Source organism: Charadrius vociferus, unplaced genomic scaffold (genome assembly GCF_000708025.1).
Source record: "Charadrius vociferus isolate BGI_N301 unplaced genomic scaffold, ASM70802v2 scaffold67, whole genome shotgun sequence".
NCBI lineage: Eukaryota > Metazoa > Chordata > Aves > Charadriiformes > Charadriidae > Charadrius > Charadrius vociferus.
Window position 1 is genome coordinate 1,636,274 of NW_009649485.1, and position 18,298 is coordinate 1,654,571.

The window sequence follows — 18,298 nt, forward strand, 5'->3', positions numbered from 1 at the left end:
CTCGACAGTTTTTGAGTCAGGCTATTTTGAATTGGTGAATAGACTTTTTCTGAAAATAAGTTGAAAGGGATTTTTGGATCTAGCCAAATTCTGTTTATAGCTAAAGTAACTCCTTCCAGATGGTATCAGAATGACTTTTAGGTTTTACTTAGTCAGCTGTCTGGTTTTTTGTTGATTGCTTTGTTCATATTTGTGCTAATAAGATGGCTTCTGTTGCAAGTAAAAAAGGAAAAAAAAGATGTTTCCTTCCTTCCTTCCATGCATTAGAGAAGTAAAGTGCCATCTTTGTGAAGTTAAGTACATGGTTATTTTTTTTTTTCTAGTGAGGTCATCACTGTCACTCGTAACAGTTTGTGGAGTGGAGTTCAGCTAACGGGCTGTGGATAGCGATTCGACTGAAATAGGAGCTGGTTTATCTTTTGTCTCCTCAGTGCAAACTGAGTGCTAGAGAGAAAAATGTAGTAATGCATCTGGTTTGTATGGCAAGGAGATGTGACTCCATAGAATTATTAAGATTTCTAGTTTGTTTTCTGCTCATTTCCCTATTGAAATTGAAAATATCTTTAGAAAACATTCTGAACTTTTAAATTCTTTAAATGTTTCTCACCACATCCCACATATCTCTTTCTGTCACACACTATTACCTGTTTATCCATTTGTCTTTGTCCAGTGCTCTTTCTGTAGTCTGCTTGTTGACATGCTCATGGGAAGGAAAAAGGGAAATGACTGTCCTTTTGATTCTTTTTTTTTCTGCTAAAAGTTATTAGCTAGGCTGCTGCATAATTTAGATTTGTTTATTTTCCCCACTGTCCTTCTAGACAAGATTTATTATCTTGTCCATTTTTAATTTAATTGTGAAACGGGTTAGAGCAAATGCTGAGGAAGTCAAAGAAATGAAAGCAATGCACATAAACAAAAAATTGCTCTGATGTTCACCCTTGTTTTACTGTGATGGAACTGTGAATTTTATTTTGGAGTGTGAAAGTCTTTTTTTTTTTTTTTCTTTAAATTGCTTTAAAAAAAGCGTTATGTTCAGTATACCTTTCTGCATAGTATTTTTCTCAACAGACACTGCCTATAGCTCACAGTAATGGTATAAAACCTGTACATTTTACAGCATTGTGATGGTTATGTTTCTTCAGTAACTAGTATTACACATCTAGGTGGACAACACTCTTGTGCTGGCAAAGTGATTTTTGGCCCTTCACTTCATAAAATATAAACCTGCAGCAGGGGTAACCCTGTCTGGCTGACAAGTGCTTGTACAGTGGGTATAATAATTTGTCTCTATTGATGTGGACCACAGTATCAAGTAACTAGTTCTTACCCTTTCTGTAGAGTAATTCCACTTGCATAAGCTCTTCTAATTGTGACATGACCCTTCAAGAGCTGGGAGCTCTAGGAAAAGGGTGGGGTTTTCTTTTTTGTTGGTTTGGAGTTTTTTATGGGAATCTGCATGATGAATCTGAATTTACAAGTTTGGCAGTTACTGACTCCTTCCTTGAAAAGCCATTGTGGGAGTGTAGCCTGTACGATTCACAGACCCTCGCAGTGCTTGTGGCAAGAGTGGGCAGTTTCCACGTGTGCCTATCGCTCATTCCGTGACCGATGAGTTGCCGGAGCGGCATGTTTGTTGAGTGGCTCCAGGTAGACGTGCTGATTTTCAGCATAAAAATAAAGAAGTAATGCTAAGAGGACCGTGACTTTTCTTTTTCTTTTTCCCCCTCTTGCCTTATTCCCTCCCTTCCTCCCACCTTTCCTTTAGATCCCTTAACAATTCCCCTTGGAAGAAGCTAGTAGGTATAGAGTGTCAAGTTAGCAGCTCTGAGACCCAAAACCAGCTCCTTGGCTGTCAGCAGCAGAGAAACAGTGGGATTTTTCAGAAGCACGATAATCCCACGTGCCAGGCCTCTGGTGTGTGATTTGTGAAATGCTCTGCTGACTCTAAGCACTATCAATCACTGGGATTTGTGAGCATCAGACTTCTGCAGCTGGGAAGGGGATATGTGGGATAGCAGCGCTGGTGAGCACATAAGCGATGTGCCTGAAGAAAACTGAAATTAAAATGGATGAAGGGTGGTAATCTTCTCATCTCTGACTTGACCTGGCTTGTGTGAAAGTCCTGAGGTGTTATTTTATTTGTGTTTTCTCAGTAATAGCATTGTCGTTGCTCAGCATGCCCCTGGGTTTCATGCAAGATACTTAAAGGCTTGCCAGCTAAGAAACGTGAGAACCATATACTCTGTAAAATATTTGAAAGATTTTCTCTCTCTGTTCTAGGCTCATGGTGGAAGTGGAAATTTCAGCTGGTCCTATTCTAACCAGGCAGTTGCTACGGTGACAGTCAAAGGAGTAATGACAACTGGAAGTGATATTGGCGTCAGTGTCATTCAGGCAATTGATGTTCAGAATCCATTGCATTATGGAGAAATGAAGGTAAAACTCTTATTTTCCCCGATCGGTCTTGAATGTGGCTTCAGGAAACAGTGAAGAAACTGAGAATGCCATAGGCACTCCCCTTGCCAAACTGCTCCCGAGAGATTTCCCTGCCTGCCCTGTGGCAGGTTAAGTGATCAGTGTCAGAGTTTGTGTTTCTGGGGATTCAAGCTCTCTCCTCTCCATTAACCTTAGTCCCATTTCTGCCCCTTCCTGGTTTCCTTGGCAAGTCTTTTTCCTTGTTGTAAGTTTTGAGTGCAAGAAGGAAATAGTAATTTACTACTGGCCTAGCCATGTCAGCAGACAAGCCAAACTAAAAATGCTTCTGTAGGGTAAGAGGTGGGTGTTTTCACTCCATATAAAAAGATAACAGATATCATCAAGATGTGCAAGGAAATTCCCTGCCAGAGAAGTGGCTGAAATGCTATATAGTGCCACAGAATGAATCTGGAGACCAAAGCTGGGCAAGAAAAAATAATCTTTTAGCCAAATGAGGAGAAAATGAGACTGAAAAATACACCTCCCAAGAGGGATTTTGTGGTCTCTGTGCAAATCATACCCTATTCTTAGGATTTGGTCAGGGTGATCAGTGTGTGATACAGAGTGAAGAAAATATAGGAACAAAATATTTAATGGCCCCACAGGAAAAAAAAAGTGTGCAAAGATCGGTGAAGAAGCTGCTCTGGTTGACACTGTAAATCTACAATCATAAGTATTTGTCTCTATAATATTACTGATTTGGAAATACCTCCTGGTGTCCTTTGGACACAAATGATTTTCCTTAATGAAACTGTGTCAGTGCTTACTCTCTCTGTCAAGCTCTTAAGAACTGCCAGACCTTAAGAACAGAATAAGATTAAGGATAGAATAAAAACTAAAAGTACTGCTGTGTTGTATATTCACTACTGTGAAGTAGTACTGCTCTTCTACCTTCACAAAATCAGGCATTTTAATATATGCTTTCCCTCTGTGCCTTTTGCAAAGAGCTAAGTGTTGGAATGGAGACCTGACAGAGAAGAGGAAATTTGCTCCCGATGTTGGAAAATCGAAGAGATAGTGTACTGAGCACGTGGGACTAATCTGTGGTCCAGAGGCTGTGTTTGTCTAACGGCACGGTGATAAATGAAATAGGTTTGTTTATGCCAAGCGGATACTATTGCGGCTGGCAAACAACCTCCATCTGGCGAAGGTTTATAAAGGTGACGGTCTTTGTTTCTGAGGGAGCGTAGAAGTTGATTTAGGAAGCACGTCTTGCAAGCCCTGGGGCAGTGCACCTTCCTTACAGGATATATGCCTGTAATTTAGCAACTGCTGGGGAATAAGCTGATTGCATCGGATATATGTACATTAGCTATACAAAATACCTCATAAATTTTAAGTATTCCCATGTGCAGCACTGCTGTAATTGTACTGCACTTCTGTTGCACCAGAGTAAGGCCCTGTTGATACGAATGTTAAAAAATGTGTTTAGACAAGACTGCTAAGTCTGTCCCATAATGAAGAGAGCTGTGTAAGCAGATATCTTTCCTCTCTTTATTTTTTTAATTTTTTTTTAGTATGTGTGTTTTGGGAAAGATCTTTGTAACCAGATTTTATTTGGAACAACTGCATCTACTAATGCTGGGGTTTTTGAGGGGCAGAATAGCTCAGGTTTTGTGCTCAGATTATTTATGTCAATTCTACAAAATGGATTTGAGAGAGGTACTAAACTTCATGCTTTAAATAATGACTTAAACATTTAAAATAATGACAGAAATAAAAATTTGTGCAGGATTTAGTTACAGACTTGCTCTGAAATTACTCTCTTGACAACCCAGGATGCTGCTTTTTAGCAGTGTGACAGTTAGCAACAGGAGAGTTACAGGAATGAAGATTTTAAGTTAAAACTTCTTATCCTCAAACATAAGTCAAAGCCCGAAGACAAAAAAATGCTTCTCTCCATGTGAGCTTTCAGAGCAGCGTATTGCACAATCTGAATAGGTTATTTTTGAATGCCTTTTTTCTTGTGTTAGGAATTGCATTCTTCGCAGAGTAACTCTGAAGAGTTCTATTTACTGACCTCGGTGAGCAAGTTTTAGGAATGGTTAAGGATGTTCCACAAGGATTGCAGTTTTAACTCTGTACCGTATGGTCCAATATTCTATCCTGAAGCCATTTGCAGATGGTTAGCAAGTTAAGATATTGCAAATGAAAAGCTTTCATCATAGTGATTGTTATGAAATGTGCAGTCAGACTGTGGTGGATTCTTTAACATTAATGGAAAAAGTCGCAAATCAGAATAACAAATTATACAGTTCAGGCTTGTTCATCAACATACCAGCTATAATAGCATGGAAGATCTATTGCTGGCAGTCTTATTTTTGAAAGTAATCCTTTTGATTTCAAAAGTGTTTCTCACATAAAGGTTACTTGTTGAAGCAGAAGGTTGTTAGATTAGTAGATATTTGTTCACTTATTTTAGATTTCTGACATACTACTGTGGAGAAACGTTGAGCCCTGGACACCTTTAAAAATATTTTTCCAACCAAAATGCAAGAAAGAAAAAAAGCCACTGGGGAAATGTTTGGGCCATTAGTTCCCTTAACTTCTACATACCTGCTGCTGTGAGCGATGGAGGCTGGGGAGCCTTGCTGACTATGTCAAATATTTACGCTGTGAAAGTCAAGGTTGGATACTAAATATGTCCCAGTCGGTGATAGTACCTCCTGGAGATATTGTACAACTTAGTCCACACTTTAAAATCAACAAAGCAGAAGAGAGAATTACAGAAGTAGCAGTAAAACGATCACCAAAATAATGTGAACTTGGACTGTTAGGGAAAAAGAGCACTAAAATAGTAGCAAGCTTTTCCTGGCCCTTTCTGATACCCTTCTGGCAGGTAAATACAAAAGCAATGTTGAATCCGAGAAAAATTGTTTCCAGCCATCAGAGGGATGTTATCAGCTAGGAGAAGTATATGAGAAGGCTAATTAAATAAGGAGATTGTATTGAAGTCTATTTTTCTTTTTTCTGGTACTGCTTTGTGGAGTTGTGTTCCTACGTCTCTGTCTCGTGTTTCTTTCCTCCTTCAGGTGTACGTAACTGAACCTAGTGGGATGGAGTTCATACCATGTCAAGTTGAAGCACGTGTTGGCCAAATATTGGAGCTGCCCCTGCGGATTAATGGCCTAACAAATGTTGAAACTGGCGAGACAGTCCCACTGAGTGACTGCTCACACTTTGATCTAGTTGTGGAAGTAGAAAACCGTGGTGTGTTCAGGCCACTTCAAGGTGATTTGACTCCCTCCCTGTTTTGAAAGCTAAATTAAGATGTTACTAAGTCACACATCTCCTTTAAATCGCTGTTTCAATTGCTGTGTACAGTATTGCCAGAGAGGTGCTTAACTTCAGAGGTAGGGGTCAGAGTAGTTTGATATTGAGGATGGGTTTTTTTTGTGCAGAACTTCCCTTTGATATTTTTGATGGTTTGAGGGACGCTGAATGCATTTTGGCAAGTATGTTATTGGGTAATGTGTAGTATTCTGTATGTCTTTTTATTGATTTAGGATTTTTAACATGCTTCTGTAACAAAGCTGATGGATATTCTCATAAGAGAGGTCCACATATATTGTGTTTTGAGGTAGCATTGGAAGACTTACAGGAACACTTAAGATTAGTAACTGCTTTGCATGAATTGTCCGGCAGTACTTTCAGTTCTATAAAGACACTGTTCATTGTTTGCTCACAAGGAACTAAGACAATTGGCTGCTTAAATTTTGCCAAAGCTCTGTCATTGTTAAGTTCATTGCTTTAAGAGGAGTCTCTTGTCAGGTTTATCAAGATTATGCATGTTATTGTCAAAGATTGCCATTAAAGTTGCTGGGCTAAGTGGACCTTGAGCCACATGCTTGTTCCTGTGTCTTCTGGAGTCAGTATGTTATTCAGATGGACCATTAATGTTTTCCACGTGTCTCTTGCATGGAGGCTCTTTCCTGTGCCAGTAAAACCAGTCTGCGTTGTACCATCTGTTTGCCTGAGAGGCAGCTATTTTAAATGTCACTATGTAGCATGCTGTTGTACTGTTTGTTTCAAAAAAAGAAAAAACAGACCCCTCCCAAGCCCCAAAATGCCCTCTAAGTAAGTAGAGAAATTTCATGAGGGTACCTTACCTTCAGCTAGAGAAATGATGTATTGCCCGCAGTTCAAGTTGCTGTCTAAGCAGTGTGACTTACTTGTGCTTAATTACAAGCCAGTTTCATTTTAGAACAGCAAGATGAAAATATTCAGTAAGAGACAGAAATTATATTAGTTTGTACCAGAGTAAAGACTCATGTTCTATTTAGGACAGTGTGAAAATAGAAGTTTGTGATACTTGATAAATTTGGATACTTTGGTAAGTGTTGGGTTTGAGATGAAAGACAATAGTGAACTTATTCACCCATTTGGTTGGAGAACACATCTCTACTTCCTTCTGGCAGAAATGCTTTTGTCAAGAAAAGCCGTGTTGAACATGCATTAAAATGCCTGGGCACTTCTCTCCAAATACGTATGTCTATATTTTTAATTTATCTGACAGGAAGGCTTAAGCCAACTGCTGATTTTTGTAGTGGAGTCAGAGTGAGAGCTGAAACTCAAGGATACACAACCCTGGTTGTTAGTTATACCCATGGTCATGTCCACCTCAGCGCTAGCATCACCATTGCTGCATATCTACCATTAAAAGTAAGTCTGTTTTCGTTGTTCCTAAGGCAAACCATCACTTAAAATGCCTTTACGTGACAAATAGCAAGTTGATATTATGTAATGAGTATGGTTAAAAACAATGAGGTGGGTGGTTGATCACAGGAATAAATTTTATGGACTGTTTGGGGGAATTCTCTGTGGAGCACACATGTAGTAGAGTTTGCCTACATGGACACTGCAAGCCAACTATGGAGGAGTGAGTAGTGCGATAGCAAACTAACAGGTTGTTGCAACTTCAGAAGTGGAAAGTGAATTTGACATCCTGGCACATTTTTCAGACTTCTGGCAAAAGAGTCGCAATTGCTGTCAGCTGAAGAAACCTGCAGGACAGTAATAGGAGTCAACCCTCATGCCAATGAGGACATATGTCTTGTTTTGCGCAGCACACCTGAATTAGGGAATTATGTTTCGGCAGAGCTAGATGGGTTGAAAATTAGGTGAGACTCAAATTGATTGATTCTTGATGGTCCATTTTACTTGATGAAAAACTGGCCGAATAAGGTAATAAGGGGGCAGTCATAATTCTGTGTCCGTAATGACAAATGAAAGTAGACCTAGAAAAATTTCTGCTTTCACAGTACATAGACTGATTTTTGCAAGAAGGCAACACTGACTTGCCTATATTGCAGTGAAAATGTATGCTTTTTCCATACAAATGGGAGAAACATATTTCACTGTTGGACAGTTCACTAAAGAAAACAGGAAGAAAGAACCCGAGTACGGGGTCAGTGTGTGGAAATATGAAACAGTACGTTACGCTTGTCTTCAGAGATCTAGCGCTGAATCTGATACATTTGACTGTAGCTTTATTCTCCAAATCTGGAACAAGGTTTGTGCAAATCGCACAAATCGCTGAATGTAATGATGATTTTAGTTTTTAAAGGTGCTTTTCTGTCAAAGACCTGAAATAGTTGAGTGTAATTCTGTGAAGATGCTGAGATATCCAGAGCACAGTGTGCAAACTTTTCTGATTTTGGCAGCCCATATGAGAGAGGGGCATAGTCCCTTTAATCAGGAATTTTTCATGTGTATGTAAGTGTAGAACAGTGACTTCCACATTCTTCCCCTTTCTGTAGAATGAAATGTTTATAATGTCCAGAAATGGAGGCATTTTTCTGTCAGATATCTATTTAAAAAATAAAAATTACAACATAAAAAGTGGAAGAAAGATAAACAGTAATCAAAAGGCAGGCAGTCACTCAAGACTAAATGTCACAGTTTCACAATGGGTTTTTACCTTTATATTACAAATGTAAACAGGGAGTGAATGGGAGGAAAGAGGAACATTTGTGCCAACGCTTTCCATGCCTTCTCGCTCTTCCTACCAAAACGCGCCTGTGGAAGGAATTGAACCATCCTTTATGTTAGCTGCTATTTCTTTCTTACTAAACTCCTGAGGAATACGATGTTGTGGAACACAAGCTAAAAATGGTTATTGTGTATTAAAATGTCAGGTTAATTTCTGTGATGATAAACCGTATGGGCTGTCGCAGTGATGTACATCGATGTAGAATTTATTTAGAGATTTGAAGTAAAACTTGGCATAGGTGAATAATTACATTCACAGAATTGTGCTGGAGGGAGCACTGTCAAGTGAAAGGATTTTTAAAGAGTAAAATTTCATTCACTTAAAGTACTATCTATTTTAAAACTGGAGTGGAATACTTGCTGTCTAAATGTGCTCAGAAGAGTATATTCAGGGTCTTTCTATTGCTGTAAGTCTTCATGAAAGAGATGTAATTAGAATGTAGTTAAAACTTCGAATCTGTGGGTTCCAGTGACTATAATCTGACTTGACAGAATTCTTGTCAGTGATGCTGATTATTTTGGTACAACTCTGTTCTTAATTAACCACTGTATGGGAAAAATCATAGCTTAATCAAAATAATGACTATAGCTCCTCTATTAAGAAGGAAGTTTCTTTTGCAAAGTACAACCAAACTATGTGTACGTAGAATCATTATTTGTAACTGTCATTCATTACAGACTATTGATCCTCCGTCTGTTGCTTTAGTGACTTTGGGTTCCTCTAAAGATATGTTATTTGAAGGAGGACCTAGACCGTGGGTACAAGAGCCTTCAAAGTTCTTCAGGAACATCACCGCTGAGGATGCAGAAAGCATTAGTATGTCTTTACTTGGACCTCCTACATCACGAAATAACATCCAGCATTGGGTTAGAGTATCTTGCAAAAGCCTGGGAGAGCAAGTAAGTGCCAGGAGGTATTTGCATTGTCCTCTGTCAAACACTGAGCTCAGGCATTGAGAACAGGCTTCAGACAGATTTATTATATCGTTTTATAAAAGAAGTATATTTTATAATAAGCCAGTAAAGAACTTGGGTAAGCACATAGTTCGTGCATTGTGATGCTGGCACAGGTTTTATAGAGAGCATTTCATAACGTTATGTTATAAAGTGGTTTATGATGGGTTTATTGCAGTATAAAGCCAAGTCATAGAAACCTTATGTTGTAGAATGTGTTAAACAGATCCTAATAAGTGCGGCTTCGGTTTGCATAAATAGGATTGTAGCAGAAGGTTACTGTAGTAAACTGATCTTCTGGCTGACCTGCTTCTCTTTACTAAGCTACCTTCCAGTGTGATTCTGTTTATTCAAACAAATGACAACCATATGAATTTGCTGCTCTGATATTTGTGCAGTTTTTGTGATAGTGGCTGTAGTTATTTTCCATATGGTCCTATTTTCCACAACAAGCAGAAGTGATTTATCCTGCTTTACTCACCCTGGCAAGTTTATAAAGCATTTACCTTTGATTTATTGTTTTTCTCCTGTAATTCTACAAGGCCTAAGCATTTTGGTGTGGCTGCCAAATTATTTAACTAATTTCCTCAGTGGACGCTCTACAAAGTGTAGCTGTTTCTGTAAGTGCAAATTCAGAAAGGAACAAACGTTGACTGTGCGTGTGTTGCTGTCTGTCCTCAGTGTTGTCCAGAACAGATCGCACCTGCATGGGTGGATAAGGCAGGAGACCAGAGCTGCCTCAGCCCGCTGGGATAGTCTTCTCTGTGTTTACATCCACTTTGTTTTGCTGAAGGCTAAAAAAGGAACGTAAAATAAAACATTAGATGTTTTTAAACACACTGAAGTAGCTACAAATATTGTTCTCTTCTCACCCTGCAAGAAAAGCACCTGCCTGTTAGCTTTTTAGGTTACAAAAGATTTGTCGTTTGACTCAAGTTTGATAGTAATAAACATGAATACCTAGGAAAAGTTGCCAGGAATAGTATTTTGATAATGCTATAGAACTGTTCTTGAAATGTGCACCTCCTTTTACATCTTCCCGTGTCTTAATGGTGCTGTAAATCCCCAAGAATCATATTTTTGCTTGTTCGTTCGGACATCAGAGGGTAACTGAGATGTGTGAAATAGAATACACCTGAACTTAGTCCTTTTCTCTCTCCTCACTTGCCTGTTTTCATAATTATACAGGTTATTGCCTTAACAGTTGGAAACAGCCCCACAATCACCAACCCTTTTCCAGCAGTTGAGCCTGCTGTTGTGAAGTTTATCTGTGCTGTCCCTTCGCGACTCACTTTGACTCCTGTTTATGGAAGTCCTCAGCTCGATCTCTCCTGCCCTTTGCTGCAACAAAACAAGCAAGTGGTAAGGAGTGAAAGGCAAAGAATGTGTTCTTATAACTTAAAAGCCAGTGTTTGGACCTCCACATACAAAATAAAGTGTCTGACTTGCTGCAACGGTAGCAGTAGCTCTAGTGCTGTGAGCCGCACTGGTGGTGTCTGCTTCTGCAGAGAGCAGTCTGTGACTTTTTTCCTACGGTGATCATTCAAACAGGTTTGTAAAGGGCCCTAGCAAAAAAATAGGAGTATATGTAAAAGCATTTGGATTGGGGCTTCTCACAGAAGTGTCACTGTGAGGAAGCCTTTCTGAGTTGTCTTGAGATAAACTTCTTTCTTTTATTAAAGAAACCCCAACGAAACCACAAAAAACAGAGGGGCAGAAATGTTCCCAGCAGCTGTTTCTAAGGAAAGTAATTTTTCCTGATACCACTTCATTCTAATCTAACTCTTCCATTGCGTATATAGAGACACACTTTACCATATTTGCACTATTACATGAGCGTACATTTGTGTGTGTCTTCTCAGTAAAGGCACAAACGGAAGGACTCACTGATGGGAAGATACCTATGTAAATATATACAGTGAGTATTGTTCAGTGACATCAGATGTATTCAGCTTTGCAAATCTGAGTCACAGTAACTGGACGATGCGTATGTGTAGATTATCAAGCGTCAAGAACTCCTTCTATTTCCTAATGAGTGCCATTGCGCGTTGTCTGCTGAGTAACCTGTGTGTATTGTCGTGTTCATATCGCCAGGCAAGTATAGAAGTCATCCTACTTTCATAGAACTGCAGAGTGTATTGAGTTGATGAATCATTTTAAGTAACTTCTATATAATAACAACATGAGAAGGAGATTTTTGCGTATTATAAGTCAGATTTCACCTGTTTTTTCTAGCTGTTATGTGACAGACTGTATCAGTACGCTGCTATCACTGATGCATTTCACAAGATGAACACTAGAAATTTGAGCTATGTCTTCTGACAAATAGCAGTATTTTTCGTTATTTGTTTGAATTCCAAAGATGACGTAGTTGAGCTGTGTGATTTGATTTTTGTTTTAAGGTAATTCACTGGCTAAAAAAAGCCCCACCTTCCCCCCCCTCCCCAAAGAAACCCTTGCAGTTGAAGTACAGCTTAATGACTTTGCATTGATGGCTCATTTTAATGAACATTACTCATGTAATGAATGTTATAATAAATCTCACAGAACTCGGCATACATTTTTTTCTTTTAATGATTAAAAAATCTTTTTACATCTGTTCAGTTCAAAGTATTCATTCTTTTTCAGGTTCCTGTTTCAAATTATCGCAATCCAGTATTGGATTTGGCTGCATATGACCAGCAGGGCAGTAAATTTGATAACTTCAGCTCTCTTAGTGTTACCTGGGAATCAACAAAAATGTCCTTAGCTAATATTGAGCCTGATATGCCAATGGAGCTGACTCTGAAAGAAGATGGAAGCGGCCAAAAGAAAATGCATGGTACGAATTAATTTAAATGAGTATTTCATTATTTGAAGAAGGTCGGGATTAAATCTATTTGGTAATGTCTGAGCTTGATTAAAGAAATTACTGTAATCTGCAGTCATATTTCAGTTCATACTTAACATACATTTTACGTGCACGCTATTTGAAAAAAAAAGCAAAACAAACCAAAAACAAAACAAAACCCAAAAGAACCACACCCAATGCCTGGAACCGGTCTTAAGAGAGAAAATCCTTGTGTGCTTAGAATGATAATGGGGGATATTAGCGGTATACATTTAATCTTTTTCTTCCCCATAATCGGCTTTATTTGACTTTTTGTTTGATCCTAGGCTTACAAACTGTTCTAGTTCATCATGAGTCTGGGACAACTGCCATCTCTGCAACTGCCACAGGATACCAACAATCCCATCTCAAGGCAGCTAAAGTCAAAATACCGGTACTCAGAACTCTGTTTTTTTTGTTGCCATTGTCCTGTGATGCTTAATGTATAGTGTTCCTATGTATTTATCTCCTCGGTGCATAGTAATGGAAAATGAGAGAGCTCCATAGTTGATTCTGAAGATGGATTCATACCACAATGTTTTGGTAATGTTCATGGCTTTTCCTGCTTTCCTCTGCACTACATGCCGCTATCCATATCAAATATATCCAATTCCTTTTCTTTTATTATTTTTTTTTAACCATCTGGGCATGGGGATGACAAAGGATTGTTTCAGTTGGTTTTCTTTCGAGTTAGATTATTTTTTTAATGAATTGGTGAATCTCTGCTGCTTGTCCTTCACTGAAGCAACCATGTGCTTCATGCAGCTGTCGCTGGGGAAAGCAAATGTATTATTTCCACTGCAAAACTGGGCAGAAAGGTTCTGCATGAGCAAAGCGAAAGCTGGCTGATATCCTCATATGGACCATGTGTAAAATCTGGGCTCTGACTAATAATCTTTTCTTTAATTTGGTCTCACATTGATTTTACGGAAGGGAGAGACTACTTGTTTGTACAGTGCCAGCCATAAGCCTGGGGTCTAATTTTACAAGTCATTAGCCACTCCCTGAAATACTTTAATGTATAGATACTCAACATAGGGAAGAACAACAGCAAAAAGTAGTGATTGTGAACAAAGAAGGTGAATGTAAACGGATGACAATTTTCTGTTTGCGTCACCTTTTTTTTTAACTGAAGAACTTGACTACAACTTAGTCAAAATTACTAGATTAGAGACACAGTTACGTTACCACCTAAGATATTTGGTTCTGTACTTGCATTTGGTTCTGTATCTTTTTTTCTTCCTAAGATAATTGAGTTGTAATAAGAACACGTGGTTTTCTGCAATCATTTTGCAATTCACTGTGCTCTTTTATTAAACCAATATTCAACAGTCTTTCTTACGTATAGATATAATTAGAAAAGTGAGTTCTCTAAACTTTACCTCGAGTTCAGAGAAGTTTATTGTATTTCAGTGTGGGATACACACACGTAAAATGGCACTAGAGTTCTCTTAAGTTCTAGTCTCTGTGTTTAAGTTTGGGAAGAATCTTTTTGATAGCTTAAGACTAGTTGTAGGTACCACTTCTGCTGCAGTCACATAGGCTTGTGTGTTGCTTACGTAATTTGTATGTATTAACTAATTTGTCTGCTTTTTTCAAATAGGTTAGAAATGGACTGCTATATTCTGCTTTCAAACCTGTACATACTTACACTTCTTTCTGACAGACAAAAAACACAAATAAAAATCTAATCGATGATATATTAAGATGTCTTGATCATTGTTCCATGTTTAAGTGGACCATCCTATTATGTCATTAGGGAGAGATGACATCCTTTCTACATAAGGAAATAATTCTACTAATTAGCTGAAATGGGTACATAATACTAACTTCCTCTAAAAAACATTTTTGCTTTCTAAGCTAATTTTATTATGAGTGAATGATTAAACTTGCATCTGGTCCAGTGTTTATGTACTTAGATTTAAGGAAGAATTTCTTTTGGTGGCCTGCTAGGAAGAATCCTAAAAAGATGAGCTTGAAGTAGAAAAAAAAACGTTCTGTCTTTATGCTTTATCTTGTTGTATGAACTTATAACACGTCTCTGAGTTGATATCCTATCTGTGTATGTCAGACCTGGTTAACTGGTGCTGCTACATCTTTAACGCACAGGCTTTTGTTCTTTGTCTGGGTGAGGGGTGCAGAATACACCAGCGTGTCCTGTATATGACCTTACCTGTAGAGGAGAGCTGGTAGCTGAGCCAATTACCAGCTCTTGTGGGCATCCTATTAACCTAAACTTCTCCAGCTCTGGCTCTTTGTTCATCTGCTTTAAGCATCCTTCCCTGCATGTACAAGAGACTTCCACTGTTGTCTGACTCTGCGTGTTCACTCTAACAGCTACAATTGTTTCTTTCAGTATGAACCTCTTCTACCAGTGTCTGCCACTATCGAACTGATACTAGTGGAAGATGTAAAAGTGAACCCTACTGATGTCTCCATTTACAATCACCCTGACGTACAGGTGAGGAATTATTCTGCTACTTTCTAACTGCAGGGAGGAAAATATCGAAAATGACATGGTATGTGTAAGGATACCAGTTTTAGCAATGTACTAGGAAGATGCAACCTGATTTTGGATGCTTTTGTGGTTTTGCAGGCAGAACTTGTCATCAGAGAAGGTTCTGGATATTTTTTCATTAATACCAGTGTTGCAAATGTTGTAAGAGTGGCTCATGAGGAAACTCAAGGTATTGCTTTGGTGAGTGAAGTATTTTATTATTTTATGTCTTTTTGGTGATCTGAATATTGTTCTGCAGTTTCATCACTATCGGTCGTTTTCCAGTCCAAGTGGATAGAGAGGCAGTAATTGAGCCTTGGATGTGTTTGCCTGTCTCAGTCAAGCTTCAGGCGGGGGATCTTTGCACTAGCAGTGTCAGGTATAGGAAATTGTTTCACCACAGTTGTGATGCATACGTGTATTCTGTAGAAGATAAAAGACAGTACCAAGTTGTTTTTTACCCATTAGAATTTTGCAGTAATGTGTTCCTGATTTCATAAACACAAAATGAAAAATAATGTGACAGAGTTATTCAGATGTATTATACAAAAGATTAATTGTTTTCTAGAATAACATTGGAATACTTGTTGTAGGCCAGTACTTCTAAAACCTTCAAATTCTTCTTCCAGTGCTATTTCAGGATATTTGCCATCATAGTATTTCATCCTGATTTTGTGAATGAATATCTATTAAGGAGTTGGTTTCTGATCTCCATATTAATTTTTTAATGCACTTTTCCACTAGAAGATGCAACTAAACTACAGTTATGCTTGACTTCATCTAGGCCCAGGATATGAGATACATTCTACAGTAAACAACAACAAAACTACATATTTGCATTGTAGCTTTCATTAGACAAGAACTGGAAGTGACACAAGTTGTTTTAAAGAGTAGCCTTTACAAAATTATGATGTACAAATTTATCTTGTAATAAATAATGTTGGATTTTTTTTTATTGTAGAAAATGTGGAAAGTATTGGTGAAACATTTTGATTGTCTGTAACTGTTTGAAGTGTAAGGTGGGAATATTTTTCCAGTCGAGTCAGCTAGGCACAGAGGTGGGGAAAAAATAGAAGAGATGAGCTTATTTTTGTACATGGTACACCGTTTCAACTCTTAATAGTTTTTCACTCACATCTCCCTCATGGGTTTAGCAGTGCTTTAACTGATGTACACAAGATAATTTCAGAATAGAGCAGTGAACCTAAGTAGTGTAACAGTGCCAGCAAGACAGGCTTTGTGAGTACAAAAAGAGGTTTATTTTAACTACCTGTCAGATTAAAAGAGAGAAAGCTTCACTGTTTAACACATTTAAAAAACATTTGGAAAAAAAAAAAACAACCAAAAACCTCCACATTTTAAAAGGTTGTAGTCCTGCGTGCTACATTTGAGTTAAATCCCAGCATTGCCTATGGATTTTTCTTTCTGTGGAAGCCAGCAGAATGGTCTGTGTAGAAAATCAGTGAGGCTGATGTGCCAGGCTGATGCCGTAGCAGGTATCAGTGGAGCCAGGTGGATATGGGATGGTTTGATAGTAAACTTCTAAGAATATAAATTCAAGTTATCTAGAGCAGTGATTCTCAAACTTTTTACTGGGGCAACCAAGTATAAATTCTAAACCTCTTACTCTCTTTGACGCAGCAGCTTTTCTGGGTGTGGGTGGTAGCATGGGTGAAGAACGAAGAGTGGTAAACAGTGGCATACACTGTGTGCTAGGGAGCCACTGGACACCTAATAGGAGATGAGAACAGAAGAGGTAGCTGGGAAAGGACCAGGCTTCGTAAGTTATAGTAGCCCCGCTTTCCCTGTCTTTTCTCTGGTCTCCCAGCGCAAACTGAGCTCCATCACGTCTTCCTCCCTGTGGCCGTGCTGGCTGCCTCCTCCTGGCCACATCCCCTTCTCTGCTTTCCATGGCTGTGTTAATCTATGCCCCCAGCACCTGTGTTAGCCACCCACTTTGGGAACTGCGGCTGTTCTGAAAGCTGACATTTATAAAACCTTTATATTCCTTTCCATTTTGAGACAAAAGTAAGAGTGGTGCCCTCAGAGAACAAAATGTCAGCTCTTCCCACTGCTCTTACTGCTGTCTCCTGTAGTTCTGCCAAGTAATGCTATGAATTATATTAAATTCCTTTGAACTGGGTGGCCTGGCTGTCCACCGCCCCGTGTTTCAGAGTTCATAAGCCAGATGAGCGCATAGACTAGAACACCGAACACTCATGCTGTCTCTGGCCAAAGTGAAGGTGTCTGTGTGAAGAGAATAGTTGGGATCATCCCTGAGGTGCGTGGCACGGTCAGGCCAATGGCAAGGGCACTGCAGAGATGATGTGAGTAAGGTGTGGATGCCCGGCCTTGAGAAAGGTGTGGAGACCACTTTGGGATTGGCACTTAGTTCTGAGGGCTTGTGTCTGTGAGCAGAGGTCTCTTCCTTCGTTGCTTGATTCTCACTGTGTTCTGAGAAGTGTGACATGTAAGTTCTTTGTATGAAAAATTAATAAAATAATAACAGTTGTATCAAAGAAATATCTGATTTGTTAATCGTCCTCTTCCTTGGGAAGATTCACCACCAGATTTTGGCTATTTATTCCAGTAAAAGCAATAACTGTAAAGTATGACTCTTGTAGGAAGCAATACCAATGCTTTATAAGCATAGTCTCTGTCCTTGTTTGGGGTTTTTTTGGCCTTATTTAGTTTTTCATTCCGCTAAGAAGAGTTTCGTTCCTCTGACGGGAACGTTTATTTGCTGTGGGTTTTTTGTCTGATGGCAGAAGAAGAAAAACAACATGATGCCAGACTGCTTCTAGATTAAGATGCGTTAATTCACTTGCTGCCCAGGGGCCGTTTGCACTAGCTCAATAGTACAATACTTCTTACATACATTTTACAGCTTTACTTTTACTTTGGTGGAAGAATTATCTGTGTCTGAGGTTTGGAGACTTCTGCATCCAACAGCGTCTGCCCTGAAAGTGATACAAATTTTATCCTATGAATGACAGACAAATGAAAACGAGAAGTGCTATAATAGAATTTTCTTTTGGCATTGCAGGTGCACCCTCTGCTTCCAGGATCAGTGACTGTAATGATTCACGACTTGTGTTTGGCTTTCCCTGCGCCAGCTAAAGCTGAAATTTATGTATCTGATATACAGGAAATGTACGTGCGAGTTGTTGACAAGGTTAGTGGCTTCGAAACCGGCATTATTAGCTGATCCAGGTTGCCCTGACTCCTTGTGCTGATTGTGGACGTGAAGATGAGACATGTACAAGATGATACAACGTAGTGAATAGGGCCCTCTGCTGCAGCTGGATCACCTTAGAGAAATAGTTTGATCTCCCTATGTTTTTGTTTCTCCCTCCCAAATTTATCCTTGTAGGTTATAAGTCTTTCAGCGTATCAAGCGTCTCTTACTCATCTTCTGTGTGGCAGCGATCTCAACTTTAGCATTTACACAGCAATGTTAATTCATAATTGATATGAAGACGCTAATTCACATTTCCTGTTGTTTAAATTGC

The 18,298-nt window shown here is 38.9% G+C and overlaps 1 protein-coding gene across 1 annotated transcript in view; it reads left to right on the forward strand.

Annotated features, from left to right (window-relative positions):
- NUP210 (nucleoporin 210kDa) overlaps positions 1-18,298 on the forward strand; it is an 81,186-nt gene that overhangs the window by 40,807 nt on the left and 22,081 nt on the right. Inside the window, exons 12-21 of the mRNA XM_009889950.1 lie at positions 2,281-2,436; positions 5,508-5,706; positions 6,992-7,137; positions 9,145-9,366; positions 10,609-10,782; positions 12,049-12,241; positions 12,577-12,683; positions 14,646-14,750; positions 14,886-14,987; positions 17,833-17,961. Of these exons, the coding sequence (XP_009888252.1) occupies positions 2,281-2,436; positions 5,508-5,706; positions 6,992-7,137; positions 9,145-9,366; positions 10,609-10,782; positions 12,049-12,241; positions 12,577-12,683; positions 14,646-14,750; positions 14,886-14,987; positions 17,833-17,961 (1,533 nt within the window). The remainder of the gene's footprint in view (positions 1-2,280; positions 2,437-5,507; positions 5,707-6,991; positions 7,138-9,144; positions 9,367-10,608; positions 10,783-12,048; positions 12,242-12,576; positions 12,684-14,645; positions 14,751-14,885; positions 14,988-17,832; positions 17,962-18,298) is intronic.